This window comes from Serinus canaria, chromosome 2 (genome assembly GCF_022539315.1).
Source record: "Serinus canaria isolate serCan28SL12 chromosome 2, serCan2020, whole genome shotgun sequence".
NCBI lineage: Eukaryota > Metazoa > Chordata > Aves > Passeriformes > Fringillidae > Serinus > Serinus canaria.
In genome coordinates, this window is record NC_066315.1 from 13,477,846 (window position 1) to 13,493,346 (window position 15,501).

General features: G+C 38.1%; 1 protein-coding gene across 14 annotated transcripts in view; it reads right to left on the reverse strand.

Annotated features, from left to right (window-relative positions):
- Nucleotides 1-8,793: 8,793 nt before the first annotated feature.
- Nucleotides 8,794-15,501, reverse strand: part of CREM (cAMP responsive element modulator) — a 36,907-nt gene continuing 30,199 nt past the window's right edge. For 8 of the 14 annotated variants that reach the window (XM_050970438.1, XM_050970437.1, XM_050970440.1 and 5 more), the window contains 2 exons: nt 12,059-12,215; nt 9,752-10,368 (listed from right to left, as the gene is read on the reverse strand). In XM_050970438.1, the coding sequence (XP_050826395.1) occupies nt 10,224-10,368; nt 12,059-12,215 (302 nt within the window). In that variant the 3' untranslated portion in view covers nt 9,752-10,223. Of the gene's footprint in view, nt 10,369-10,390; nt 10,756-12,058; nt 12,216-12,505; nt 12,696-14,878; nt 14,898-15,501 lie in introns of those variants that run through there. The other 6 variants (XM_050970441.1, XM_050970436.1, XM_009085840.4 and 3 more) reach the window with 4 other exon arrangements.

The window sequence follows — 15,501 nt, forward strand, 5'->3', positions numbered from 1 at the left end:
CCCTCTGAAATGTTTGTTTGTTTTGTGGAAGGGAAGGGACTTCAGCAAGAGCAAGTAACTCCACCCTCAGAGTTATGGACTGCACTATGGAAATGCTGCCTGCCATCCCACTGAAATACAAAACTAGTCTGTGGAGAAACACCTAGAGTTTAGGTTATCATTGGTGGTAAGACAAGTATCACTTCAAGCAAATAAGAGTTAACTTATCCAGGAATCAGGAGAAAGGAGATGGACTTTCTATACCTACTCCTATGAACTTCTCTGAATTTTAATGTAAGCAGTCATGTATTGTGTAGAGAGCTTGTACACACTGAGAGATCCAATTACCAGATGTGGTACTAGATATCTAAAGTTTAGACAGGCAACAACTTACTGGATCATTTAGTACCTGGATCTTAAGATAGGGTTATTTTCCATAGCAGGTTCACAAATGCCATTGCAGTTCTCCTGGGTACCATCAATGTGGGATGCTCTTCAAGGTTTTCACCCTCTAGCACTTCTGCAGTGATGAGGCACAATTAAATCTGCAGGCCAAGTTCCGGCTGTGCACCAGCTCTGCTCTTCAGGCAGGTCTGCTTCTCTCATCACTGGACATACCCAGCTTCATGAACGTTGAAGGAGAACCAGCTGTAGCACTCCAGACTCATTTTGTACCACTGCTACTGAATACTGAGCTAAGACAGTAGGCACAACTATTTTTTCCAGCCCCTTTGTGGCAGTGTATTCTTTAATTTTCTTAATCTTGCCTGTTTTCCGCTGGGTTGGTTGGTTTTGTTTTGTTTTGGTTTTTTTTGTTTTTGTTTTGTTTTGGTTTTTTTGTTTGGTTTTTTTTGTTTGTTTGTTTGGTTGGTTGGTTGGTTTTTTTTTTGTGGTTTTGGTTGTTTGTTGTTTTTTTTTTTTTCAGCTTATATGCTACAAGGTCTAGCTATGCTTTGTGCTACAATTACTGACTGACTTCAGCAAACAAAACCTGCTGATCTGGCCTAAAGTTCATACCTGATGGCATATCAGCTGCATTCCCTGTATTTTTAATATCTTTCATCCTATTTTATGTTGCTAAAGAATCAAAGCAGATGAATTCATTAGGAATAAAATCTTTAACCACATTTAAAATCTATTTAGCCACTGTCCTTATGATTCATTTGACAGGCTTATTTCCTTACCAAGTATGTATTTTAAAACAAAGCTGCTATCCTGACACCACTTCTCTACATTATTGCAAAGTTAATGTTGTATTTTAATAGGATTATTTTATATCAGGAATTCCATTTAGTGTGTTTCATTTTGCTGGGCATCTGTCCAAGATCTGAGATAACTAATTTCTAAAAAGTGACCTACATACTTAACCATTGTCCCATTCATAAGTGACACTAGTTAACTCATATTTTCTGTTTGATCTATACACAATTTCTCTCATGCAATTGAATAAATCCTTGTACTTCAGTCATTTTTTTTATTTATGAAGATTTTTCCAAGAGTAATTCAGACAGACAAGATTACCCCATATCCTAATCAAAATTTAAGTTTATGTGGACATTGTTAATCATGCTTTCCTTTGTCCTAAATATAATCCTTCTGCAGTTCATAATTAAGCCATGAATGCATTAGGAGCACTAGGTTTATTTACTTACAATTTCAGCAGAGGCAAGCATCAGAATCAGATTTGTTACATAACCTGCTGTAAACTGATTCTTTCAGATTCTTTAGACTGGCTGGACAGCTATATTTTGTATTTTCAAAACCTTTGCGGGGGCAGAGGAGTATGTGAGGAAATGCTCTGGCCAGATTTAAAGTTTGTTATGAAATTTCGGAGTAGAGCTTTGATAATTTTATTATGGGAGTGCCCTCTTCTTGCTTGAAGGAAGCTTTTCCTTCCTTCAAATTGGAGCATATGCCTTTATTTTTCCTTAGTACACCTGAAAAAGCTCTTGGACATTTCTATAGCTGTTCCTTTAGTGTTAAGTAAGCATTAAAAAGAATAACAAGTTCCCTTGCCACAGGTGGAAGCTGACCATCTTGCTAGAGAAAAATCCAAACTTGAACTTTGTTACCCAGAGGCAGCCAGGCTCTGCTAGAAAAGTCATTGATCTGAGAAGAAACAACTTAGAAAAACGAACTAAAAGGAGCCAATAAAAAGTGATACTTCCAGAAATACTAATAACTTGATCAAGTTCTCTTTTGGGCTTTGGGCAGATGAGCAGTAGAAAGCAGAGGTTCTGTTGTCAGTCATTTACAAAGGAGATCGGGTAGAAATGTATCTCTAGAGATGCCTCTTGACCTGAGGCCTGCAGGTGTGCATATTTGCTGCTGGGCATACTTGCACGAGTTGTCTCTGTTCTCCACTCACATCTTTCCAATGCACAATGAGACCTCTGCTGTTCATACAAGTGTGCAGCTGGGTTATGAGAGCAAATCCATTTCTGATCCTTAGGGGCTAATGGCAAAGGGGGAGACCAAACAGAAGACCTAAGGATTTCCAGGGCTAAAATACTGGCTAAAGAAATGCAACATTTATTTCTTTCATTCCTGAAAGTGGGGCGGTGTGAGGGTGTGTATAAACTGGAAACAGAAGGACTTTGTGTAACCAACTGATCTACTCAAACAGCATGAGCTAATATTAGATGTTGTTTGAGCATAATGTTTGCCACCTCAGGAATGCTCTAGTCTGGGGAAGAGATACACAACTAGATCTAACAGTGGCTAAAACAGCTACACTGAAAACAGCTGGGATACCAAATCAGCTTTATAAGCTTTGCAGTCATGTACCACAGTCAAAGTGGATATTGACCTTCTTCAGACTGCCTCTGTTACAACACAAACTTTACTGTGACCAAGTTAATATTTTGGACTGGGGAAAAAAATTGCATGGCATTTGTAACTGGTTTAATTGTCAAATTATATAAATACTTAATCTCTTAGTAACAACAGTTCCCAAACCACATGTATTTTCATTTTTCATAGAATAGGCCTATGAACTTACCATATACAAATGCATTTGTTGCTTTAGATCTTGACATCACATCTCATGTATTTGGCTAATTATCTTGACAGAGTCAAAAAGAATTCTGTTTAGGTGCTTAGTTCTCCCACTTCACAGGTGCTGTGGAGAAACACAAGTATGAACTATCCACATGGTCACTTGCAGATGCATCTGTGGGGGACAGAACACTACAGTCATGGCTGTAATGCAGAACTGTGCAATTTGTTAGAAAAGTGGAATTTACCTATCCTGAAGAATGGTTTTCTTCATGACTTTGTCTTTACCTTTTCCTGTGTTCTGCATTCCCCCTTTTTACCTCCCCATTCCATTTCCAGAATGACACTTCCATATACCAGGATTAAAGCTGCATTATTTCATTTTCCTTTCACATCATTACCTCTCAAAAGATACTTAGGATTTTTATTGTATTTAATTTCTGTGATCTAGAACTAATAACTACTGTGCTTCAATAGCAGTATCTGTAATAGCATTTAGACAAATCCTATTATTATTATTATTATTATTATAAATAAAAATTAAATCATTCCCATTTTGCCTTTCATTAAATGGGACTATTGCTAAGAAAGACTATAAATTGAAAAACTGTCAATATAATTTTTTTCCTCTTGAAAGGCTATAAAATTTTAAATCACTTATTTCTAAATACATATTAACACAAGAACATCAGGAAAAATGAGTTTCTGTCCTCAACAGCCACAGAACACCCCACCCCCCAAATCTTTGCCATAGGATACAAGAAATTCCCTACTTTTGGAACATCCTTTGGCTGCTTTATCAGTTTGAAAATAAAGCACAGACATTTATACTCCACAAGGTGTCACTCTAAAACAGCTGGAAAAAAAATCGTGTCTTTTTTGCTTTGAACTTTACCCAGAAGGTCAGAAATTAGCAGCATTCCAAATTTAAGCCTGAATTCCCAGATTCTACTCAGAGCTACTACAATGCAACAGTATAGGCAGTGGGTATTTTTCTTGTACATATTGTATTTCAAAACAGTCTATTTTTAACATATTTGCCTAGCTGAAGTGTGGGAAAAAAAAAAAAGAAAGAAAAAAGAAAGTGTGTCAGTAACTGTTTCAATTTGGGGGAGCATGCAGCAAGTATTTTATCAGGATACATTGCACTGTCCTTTATTCAACTACCACTGGCTCACTGAAGACACAGGAAACAATGTCAGACCCAACAGCTTAGGTCTGCAAGGTATTCAAGCTTTCTAATAAAATACATTTTGTCTATAAACAAATTGTCCTTTAAAACAAATATATTAAAATCTACAGACATTCAAATATCCTCCAAAAAATACAAATAGTTGTCAGCAAAACCTCACTTTCTATGGTTCAGGGGCAATCAGTGAATTAATTCTCTGGAATCTAATAGGAGAGAATTCCAAGAAAGTTTTCTTGAATCTAAAAAAACTTGCATTCCAATTTCTCCTGTAGTAAGTCCATGCCTTCATTGCTAACAACCTATTTTCATGAACTTTTGAGAGATCTTTAACACATTCATGAACTTTAATTGCTGTTGACCACCAGGTTCAAAACATAAAACATACTAGAAGAAAAGTGATACAAACATGAGCAACTGTCATTTCACAGGAAACAATATTAGTATTTCAGGAAAATTAAAATCATTAATGAAAAAGAACAAAGAATGTATGGAACAGGTCTGATAGTGTGAGGAAGGGAGATGTAGGTAAAAATTTACACAAGATACAACAAAAGAAAGTGGAACTGATTTTGAAATGTTGACACTTTTCATCCTGTGCTCAATACTGCAGAGCTCTGATCCCTACATAGACAATGGGGCTTTTTGCACAAAAAATATAGAAATTAAAAAATAAACAGTCCCACATCCAAACTTACCATACCTGCTTGCGTTACTCTGTAACAGCATGGTTTTAAAACACTTTGTTCAATCTATCCTAACTTTTTCTGGTTTTCTGTGGCTCTATTTAATTAAGGACCATTTCCAATAGACACACTTCAGAAAAGCTAATTAGATCAGGCCTCAAATGAAAGAAAAAGAACAATGTCTGCTTTGAAGATCTCAACAGATTTGGGCCGCTCACGTCATGAAAGCTGCAGCTCCAGGCCCATGTCTGGATCTTTGAAGTAACTGACAACTTCACTCCTATAAAATGCAGGGGTGTCAAGGATTTCAGCACTTTTGTTTGTATGCCAACTGACAAACTTCAGAAAGCTTTTAGTTCACACAACCAGGATCTTGGAGAATCTAGTTCTTCAGAATCAACTTCATCAAGCAAAACACCTCAATATGCATTAAACTTAAAAATGTGTTTGCAATTCTCTCACTTCTGTAAGAATTAATGGAAATGTGTTAAATACTTTCCTTAGGGGAAAAAAAATCCTTAAGAGAACTATTTTAGAAAAAACAACATCCTTGGTCCAGAGTTATTGTTAAACAACTCTGCAGCAGCTTTTACCTGGTGTGAGTACAACCACATTGGGAAGGGGTGGAGGGGGGAATCATGAAAGTGAGAATGTTAAGAGCCTCATTGAAGATTGTTTGGAAATCATGTTTTTGAAGCCACAAAACAAAAACAATGACTTGGCTAGATAACCAGATTTCTGAATAGCGACATTTTTATAGCCATAATTCCATTCACAAGATGTATTAATCACACCTGATTTCACTGACAAAGGCTATTAAAAGGGAGGAAAAAGCTCAGCAGTTACCATAACAAAGACACTTCCTTCACTGTTTTTTCCATTCAAGTCACACAGAATACAATGAAGTTTTTTTTCCTTAGTTTACATGCAGCAGTCAACTCACACCCTACTCACTCTCAGACTTTGTGCATATACACGGCTTTTGCTTCATATTGAACAAGCCTGTTGCAAGAAGGAAGTTCTAACTTAGAATTGAGAAAAAAATAAAAACCTGAGAAAATATACTAAAAATTCACTAGATACAGAAGAATAAATTGTTTTTTGCTATCCACCATTTCTGGTTGGCATGACAGACTATCAAATTGCTCTAGAACTTACCTAAATTATTTTCCTCAGTTATTAAATCAAGCAAATACTAGAACACTTGTTCTGGAATAATGACATCACTGTTATTCTCATCCACAAGGGCCTCATAGTGCCTTAAAAAAATCTCCAAAAAACTAGACCCCCTCCCCACATGACAATATTTTCTACAGAAAAGCTGACAACCGAAAGGCAGTTACTTCTGTCAGCTGCTTAACAGCTCAGCACTCAATACAGTCTTGCCTTGTACACACCCACACACTAAATACCAAGGGGATGAAACAGGAAAAAACTGTGGGCAAAATGAGTCAATCCAAACCAGAAAGCTGAGCAGACCCCTTAGTTTTCTTTGAAGTGATATTTAATTCAGAAGAAATCACACTGAATTTAGCTATTACACTGATGTCTGCAGGGTACCAGTACAGATCAGCAATTATGTGTGACAAGAACAGAAGGAAAACCAAGCAGGAGATAACTTGCACTCCTCAGGACTATATCACTGCAACCAAAAAAAAAAAAAAAAAAATTGTAATTATTCTTGCAAACAGCAAAATCTGTGGGAATAACAATCAAAAAGTCCTCACAAAGAAACTAAATCCACACCTACTCACACAATATACTTATTTTAATCTCTTTCTTCACTGGCCAAAACAGATGAGGCTGTTTTGGAGAGTCAAGAGAGATCTGTCTGGATAGTCTGTAGAGATTTCTCTTTGCACATCTGCTTAAAGAGGGAAACAACCATGACTCAAAGCTGTACCTTAAGAGGAAGCTGACTATTACATTCCTCATCACCCTCAAGTCTAGGAAGCTGAAGACATTTTACAAGAGACTTTTTTACCTGAGCTACATGAAAATCTATTTTGAAAAAAAAAATAAATTAAATCCATGCAGGCCTGTGTACACACACTTTCCCTCAAAGGCCAATCCACTAGCTGTCTCTTTTCGAGAAATTTGCAGTTGTGTGGTTTCAGCCAGAAAGGAGTTTCATACCATAGAAAAGTAGTTTTCTAACAGGAAAGAAAAAACCTACAATTTTTTGGGCCTTTTTTCCTGGCAAGGAAAAAACAAAATTCTTGGCTCTGCCAAATCAAAGCTTGGGCAGTGCTCAAATTCTCTTGTAATAAATCAGCTCAGATTCACTTGATGCTTCTATATAAAGAACACTATTGTATTGGAAAGGGCTTTTTCCTGCACCACATCCATCAGTGCTTCAGTGTGTGCCTGCTGCCCTGACGGCTGAGCCCATCCTGGGCTGCATCCAAAGCAGGGTGGGCAGGAGGTGAAGGAGAAGGTTCTGCCCCTTCAGGCTGCTCTGGCAGGATCCCACCTGCAGTGCTGCATCCAGCTCTGGGGGCCCCAGCACAGGAAAGCCATGGACCTGTTAGAGCAGGTTTGGTGGAACACCACAAACATAATCACAGGGTAGGAGCACCTCTCCAATGAAAAGTGCCTGAGATGGCTGGGCTATTTCATCCTGTAGAGAAGAAAGCTCCAGGGAGACCTCACTGAGCCTTTCAGTACTTACAGGAGGCTTACAGGAAAGGACAAGAGAACTTTTTACACAGGTAGACAATGACAGGACAAGGGGCAATGGTTATAAAGAGGAGAGATTCACATTAGGTATTAGGAATGAATTCTTTACTCAGAGATTAGCACTCAACAAGAGTCCCAGTGAAGATGTGGTTGCCCCATCTCTGGAAGTGTTCAAGGCCAGGTTGGATAGAGCTCTAAGCAACATGATTTAGTAATGAGTGGCATCCCTGCCCATGGCATGGGGGCTTAGAACAAGATGATCTTTAAGGTTCCTTCCAACCCAAACCATTCTATGATTCTATTAGTAAAGAAATGAGTATAAACTACACAGATGGGGGATAGACAAGGATTCCTCCCATCAAATTTCTAACTGTGGTTAGTACCAGATAGTATTGTGAAGATAAAGGGGACTTTTTCCTGGAGACATATCTAACACACACACGTTTCTCTCTATTTAAGTTTCCAAATCCCTCATGAGTCAGAAGCAATGCCTCAATGCCTACCTGTAACAGAAAACAGACTTTAGTGACAGAGCCACAACAAACAACTCACTTGTGGCACTACAGAGGCTTCAAAATGGACCTGCAGATTGCATTCATCCTGTCCATCCTGAACAGAACCTTTGACTTCTGCTGACTTTAGTACTTCAGATGTATTTTCACAGTAAAGAAGATATTTCAAAGTTTACTTTACTTTTGTTCCAAACCTGCATCAGAGCCTTAGAGGCCAGAGGTATCTTGTTCCCTCCTTAGATCAACTGATGTGGCTACAGGAAGTGAGAAAGAATACCTCTTCTTACAAATGGTGTCACTTAGGTACCTAGTGGGATTTTCAAAATATTCAAGAAAATTATCCTGTGTATTTCAAGTAATTTAAGAAAGAAGAAAAAATCATATTCATAAATCAACCCACCCCAACAGGGTCAGAGTGAAGAGGGTTAAATGCAAATTGAGTTTAAATTAAATTAGGAAGTCTCAATGACTTCAGAATGATTCCATCCCTCCTCCCCTTCCATACACTCACACTCTCACACACACACACCCTCAGTAAAGCCAATTAAGTCGGAAACAGGTCTCTCTTCCTACCACATCAGTAAGGCCATTAGTTGAAGCAAAGCTCCCAAAAACTCTTCTCATAGACTGCAGTGCCCAAACAATTAGATCACTCCTGAATTAAAAGTACCCAGAAGCAACTTTGCATATACACTAGTTTTCTCAAAGCACAATGGAAAGTTGGCACATACTGCATTTACGAGAGCTGTAATCTGGTTTAAACACAGGTTTATTTTAAAAGTCTTCAGCTCTCATCTGTAGGCTACTCCAGAACTCAGTGAATCAGCAAATAGTTACTTATTGGAAAGCTTCCTTCCTTAGGACACCTTGACCATCATTCAGTAGTTTGCTGAAATTGTGGAAAGAACTGCACCATCAATCTTCACTACAGGCAACTATCTACAGGTGCACAGGATCTAAAATGGGAAGTATTCAGGATGAACATTTAAATTTTGATATAGAGACCTCCAGTGAGTCAAATATTCTGCAGATAAGAGAAAATTTAAGTAAATAGCAGCCATATAACAGAGAGCATCTTACAGGTATTTACAATATATTTAGCATAATGTCATGAGCTTAGGTGTGCTTTTTCCCCTTTGTCTTCTTTCAGATACTCATGGATTTTAAAGCATCTCAACCAGGTTTTTAAAGGAAATCAGACACTACACAGGTTAAACAACATGGTTCTATTAAAAACTATCTTTAACCATGGCACTCAGTGACAGCAATACAATACTTTTTTCCACAAAGCAACTAATATAAAAATATGCCATAAAATCATCTGTAGACTAGTATGCTAGTACATACATATAATCATAACATTCTTTTATAAACTCTTTCCTGAGATACCTTGGGTTGTTTGATTTTCTTGTATTACTGGATGCATTATCTTTATGATTCATCTAAAACAATTGCAAAATATTTTGAATGTGCAGGACACTCAGTAACATGTAAAAAGTAATTTGTAAATATATGGCAAAGAAACAGCTCTTAGAAAGTATGCACTTTTTTACTTTTTTCTATCTTTTAACATTTGGCTCCTTGGGAGACAGAAGGATGATGCATGAAAAACCTGAAATTAGAGCTATGACTTGACAAAAAGCAGGAAAGCATTCAGGAATGTTAGGAGTTGGAATATATTATAAATGACACAAAGAGAAAGCCATAAGTCATGTTGGCTATGTATTGTCTTACAAAGCAACTGGACATATCTTAGTTCACAGTATAATAAATATTTTTACTAATCTGTTTTGGAAGAGCAAATGTCTTTTAGGGTTTCAAGCTCCTGTATAAGTTTCTTGTTCTGAACTTCTAGCACTGCAACACGACTCTCCAGACATTTTATGTATTCTTTCTTCCGACGTCGACATTCTTTAGCAGCTTCCCTGCAAAAAGCAGAAGTAAAAAGTGCAAACAAAAAAGCCATTTGCATGCCATTAGAAAGCTCAGCAGAGTATGGAGACTATGACAGAATTCCAAATTTTGGAATATCTCCCAAATCAGTCTGAAAACACTAAGCAAAACTGGGTTCCACAAGGGCCTCAAGTGTCTCTTTCTCAAGTTCATATGGCAATCTGTAGAATTGCTTCCTCTCATGCCTTGATTAAAGTTCATAATAAAGGAGGTCCAAATGAAAGACAGTTATTCTGCTTTATGACAATAAAGATCTTTGAGGGCCTTGAGTTCCTCAATGAGAGTCTTGTTTTGGTTTTCAAGCACAGCCACACGATTTTCAAGACATTTGACATATTCTTTCTTCTTTCTGCGACATTCTCTGGCAGCTTCCCTGGAACCAATACAAGGCAAATGACTACAGGAACAGCCACAATATGGCAAAGACTGGATAAATGCAATTACCTGCAATCCCTGTGGTTCCACAATAACAACAACCACCACCAACAACTGCTGGATTGCACAAACAGAACATCGGATAACAGCCAAAAGCAGCAACATAGTTAAAATATAATCCAAAACATCTAGAACTTGAAACGCATCCAGCATCACCAAATACAAAGATGGAATCAATACACAGAAGAATTCAGAAAAACAGAGAGTAACTGATGATGTATTGACTTGAGTTGTACTAAACATTAGGATGGAAAGCAGCATTTCTTCTTCCAGTCATATTCTACTTTGTGTGTTTATCAGGAGCATTGTCTTCTGCCATCAAAATCTTAAAACCAAACCCAGAGAATATACTTTCAGAAAAACACAAACATAACACTACTCTCTTCAGATAAAAACTAGATGCCAAGCTTACATGAAGATAAAAACTTACAGCATGTTGTTACAATGTACAGTACAATTTAAGTCCAAACAAATACAATTTATTTACATTTCAGAACTGGCTGCCTGAGCACATTTCAGCCACATGAGTCTGTAGTTTTTGTTGCTGGGAAATGATAGCTTGAAGCCATTTTTGTAGTTCTGCTCAAAAGTCTCTAATATTTGAGCTAAACACTTTGGCTAGTGTGTCCAGAAGCATGTGACTAAACAAGCATTCGATTCCAGAAGAAATATTAGAAGTACTGGGAGTCCTCCTTTACTACCTTGGAACATGATAAACTACCAAAGTGTGAGAGGCTAACATTCCAGCAAGTTATGAGCAATAGCACAGGCACTGGTTTTAAAACTCAAGGGAGAAGAAACAAAAAGGAGGCACAACAATGCAGTGATCCTTGTAAGTAATTTAAAATAAAAGGCATGAGAGCAAAGCAATACCATTAATTCAATTATAAGACAAGTGGCTAAGCAGTGTATTAGAGATCTGCAGAGCAGACTATTTCTACTATTAATCTGCCAATCACAGAGGTGGCTACACATTTTAAAAAGACAGACTCCCCAAGGAATAGCAAGAAGACTGCACAGAGAAAGACTGACATTTACAACATTCAGTCAAGTCTATGACAACTAATTAAAAAAATATACAGCAACTTGACACAATGTGCCTCACAAAATGACAGGGGCATTGCAAAGTATCTCATCCCAGCAGCCAAGTATTTGGCAAAGTCTATAATTATCATTCCATCTTTGAATAAGTCCTCTTCACAGCATCATTAATGGACAGCTGCTAATGAGATCCTCAGCTATTTTCCTAAACAATTCTTTGCGGGGACGCTTTAAATGAAAAAGGCCCTACTGGTCATTTTACTGTCAGTAGTGGGAGAGGACAGGAAGTAAAATTCAACAAAAAGTGTAGCTCTGGATCATCACAAAAATTATCTGATATTGATTTCTGAACCACCTAATATTTTCAAACTAAAAATCCATGGCTATAAGGTCAACTCTATTCTTCTGGAGTTAACAACCAGTACTCTATGCTAGAAGGACATGGGATGACTGACAAAGAATTTCCTGCCTTCCCTTCATCAATTACAGGCAGTGCTCATGACCTTAGGAATAAAATTTTGTTTTAATGTTTGTGGAGGGGGGGGGGGAGTTTGCAACACTGACTATAAATTATTATATAGCCTTACCTATTTTTCAAAAGTCTCAGCTCTCTCTTGCGTGTGGCCTCTTCTGCCATTTGCTGAGGGCTGTGCAAAGTCCCTGGCGAGGCTGCCATAACCACTCCCTGAGGTAAGGTAGTAGTGGGAGTTCGAATCTGGTAAGCTGGCATGTCTCCAGTGGCAGCTGTATAAAAGAAACATATTTTAAAATATATGGCAAAAAAAAAAATATCTGAAAATAACAGATTTCTGACAATGATTTATCCAGGATCCCAGATACATAAATTTATTCACAGGTTTGTAATGACACAACTATATTTTTTATCTTAACAGCATTTATTTCCATACTGTCAAGTGTCTGAATTGTTCTAGCATGTGGCCCCAGCAGCCAGCTGGACTGAAAGCTTCCACATGGCTCTCTTCAGACAACATGGAGAAACCAGTTTGAGAAACAGTTCAAGCAGTGACACTTACTTCCTGTTTGCACAATCCCACAAAAAGAAGGTCCTGCTGTTGCAGCCACTGAGGTTTATATGCTACCCTGTTCTCCCTGTACAGGACTCAATTTGCTTCAGAAGACAACTTTCTCCTCCTTCCTTGTGATAGCAATAGTACCAGCTTTACAGCCTCTCCTCCTCTTACAACAGCAGTTTGGCAACCCTTGGATAACGAGTGAGAGCTGCTGTTGCTACAATGAAAAGGAACAGACAAGTGCTCAGGATGTTCAGGCATTTGTTCCCTGGGCAAGAGGACCACACATAGGATGCTGCAGCATTAGCAAGCAACAGGAGGCAGTGGCAGTTGCACAGGAAGGAGTGTAGCTGCACAGTAAATCAGAGGGCAAAAGTTCAGATTCAGCTCCTGGGCTTAGCAGTTTTGTGCCCTACCCAAGACAAATGCTGATCTGACGTGACTTGAAACCAACACCTTTCCTACAGTCTCACGTCATTTCTTTGTTTCAGATGTACTAGTCCCTACATGATGTACCTCAACTTAAAAACACTGGGGAAGTCCTAAGTACTTGTCTCTTGTCTGACAGAAAACAAAACCAAACAAAAAAATATATTCCTCTTTACATTCTAAGCAAGTATTTACCTATTTCTTTCCATAAATATTCTATATTATGATAGAACAAAAATTCAAATTTTGTCATTAAAGCAACTGTATACAGCTGATGTTTCAGAGACTTGTTACACTTAGTTTATGCTTTAATTCTTTAAAGCATTATTCAAATAATGGAAAAACATGTCTCACAGTGTAACCCCCCAACTAAGCACCACACTTAGTGGAGTCACTTGTTCACTCCACCCACACAGCAACCCAGCTGCATGAGGTAGAGGAAACTCACAGGTTGAGATGGGAACAGTTTGATGGAAATAAAATAAAATAATATATGTAATGAAAAGGAAAATAACAAAAAGAAAGATAAATAAACCCAAGAAAAATAATTAATGCAAATTAAAAGCAATTGTTTACCACTCACCAACTGATGCCAGCCTGTTGCTGAGCAGCAGGCCCCAGGCCAGCTTTCCCTCCAGTTTATATGCTGAGCATGATGCCTTAGGGTATGGAATATCCCTCTGGCTATCTGGGGTCAGCTGCTCTGGTTGTGATCCCTCACAGCTTTGAGTGCACCCCCAGCCTACTCACTGGCAGAGTATGAGAGGCTGGAAAGTCTTTGTGCAACTACTGCTGAGCAACAACCAAACCATGAGTGAGCTATCAACATCTCTCTCATCCTAAAACCAAAAAACAGCACTGTACCAGCTAATAGGAAGAAAATTAACTCTCTCCCAGCTGACACCAGGTCAACTAGGAAAAATAAAAGGTAGACAAAAATATCTTGGGGAGGCTGATAGATTGAGCAGTTAAGAAACATCAGTTAACTATAGGGAGGGAAAAAGTAAATCTAATAAAAACATACTATTATTCTTACTATATTAATGCAAGTGCTTCACTAGTTCAAAACAAACAAACAAACAAACAAACAAAAAATAGAATCAAGTTGGTTTTAGACTACAATTCCACAGCCATGTCCTGAAATCATTATCAGCTTAAACCCCATGCACCTCCCCCCCCTCCTGAGTCCTGTGGGTAAAAGTGTTTGTGGAATTACAAGATGAACTGGACCAGTGAACTGACCTGGATAATCCCCCGGGGATGTGGGAGAGAGGGAAGGGGAAATCAGCTCAGAAGGGCTCTGTGAGCAAAGACAGGCAGCTGCCCTGAGCACAGGGCTTGGTCATCTTGTACATCTACAAGGGAATTGCTTAACCCTTTAAATCCCCCACATTTCTTAGCAGTCCCAGTCACGTCAATGGAATAGTACCTCAGCTCACTAACTATAAAATTGGAATTTTAGCAACTTTTCAGGCTCACCTTTATGCTGGCCACATAACATGCATCTTACAGACTCTGTGGTAAGAACTACCTTTTTCTATCTCATCACTAGGTATTAAAGAGATGTTACTTTAATTTCCCCTAGCTACAACGAATTAGAAATCCAAGCAAACCATTTTGTAGATGAAGTCATGGGAGAAAGCTCCACAACCCAGATCACCTCAGCCTGGCAAGACCAACTAATTTGTTGTCTGTGTCTGACTTAAGCTCAGACAGCAGCAAACGGGACTTACAGCAGCTTTTGTGCAGAGCACTCAGTGTGATCATGTACCTCCAGCAAGACTTAACAAAAGCAAGTCCCTATCTCAGCTGGGATCAGCAAACACCACTGATAAGTCTTCTAGTCTGAGCAAGTCCCAGTACTGACAGTCTCTGCCTGACAGTTGTCTCACTTAGAAACCTGCCAGCACAGGAACACAGATAAGTAACTATTCTGGTGGTACTGACCTTGCCAATCCAGACACCACTGTTTAGAAACAAGAAAAAAGCATAGCATAGCATTAACAAAGTATCTTTTAGCTGTGCAATAACATATGTTTTATGATATATCATTGCAAAAATATATTTTGAAGATTGAAAAATGTTTTGTGTATTAGCTCAAGAAATTACAATGTAACTGACTTCCCCAGAAAAAGACCTTTGGAAAGATGAAATGGGCTCTAAACATAGTGGGATAAATTTAATTTTTTTCAGAGTTACTTTAAGCCTAATTATGTATCTATATTACATTGAAAAATACCTTCCATTTCATCGAGACAAATGTCCCACACACTTCATCCAGACTGCCAAACTTCTGTGGCCATTTCTAACAACACTTCACCAAGGTTTAATGTAATTCCTAAGGTATTAGAAAGAGAACTGAGAGTGTTAACGAAGTAACAACCCTGGAGTTGGTGCATTTCCCTATCACATTGCCCTGGGTAATTTTTTTTTCTTTTCCTTTAAAATGCAAGAGAGTAAAAAGTCACTGAAAATCTGAAGCTTTTAGTTGAGACTTACAAAAAAGAAAATTAAGAAAACTAAAAGACAACTAGTGAAAAAAAACCAAGCATGCATCAAAAAAAAAAAAA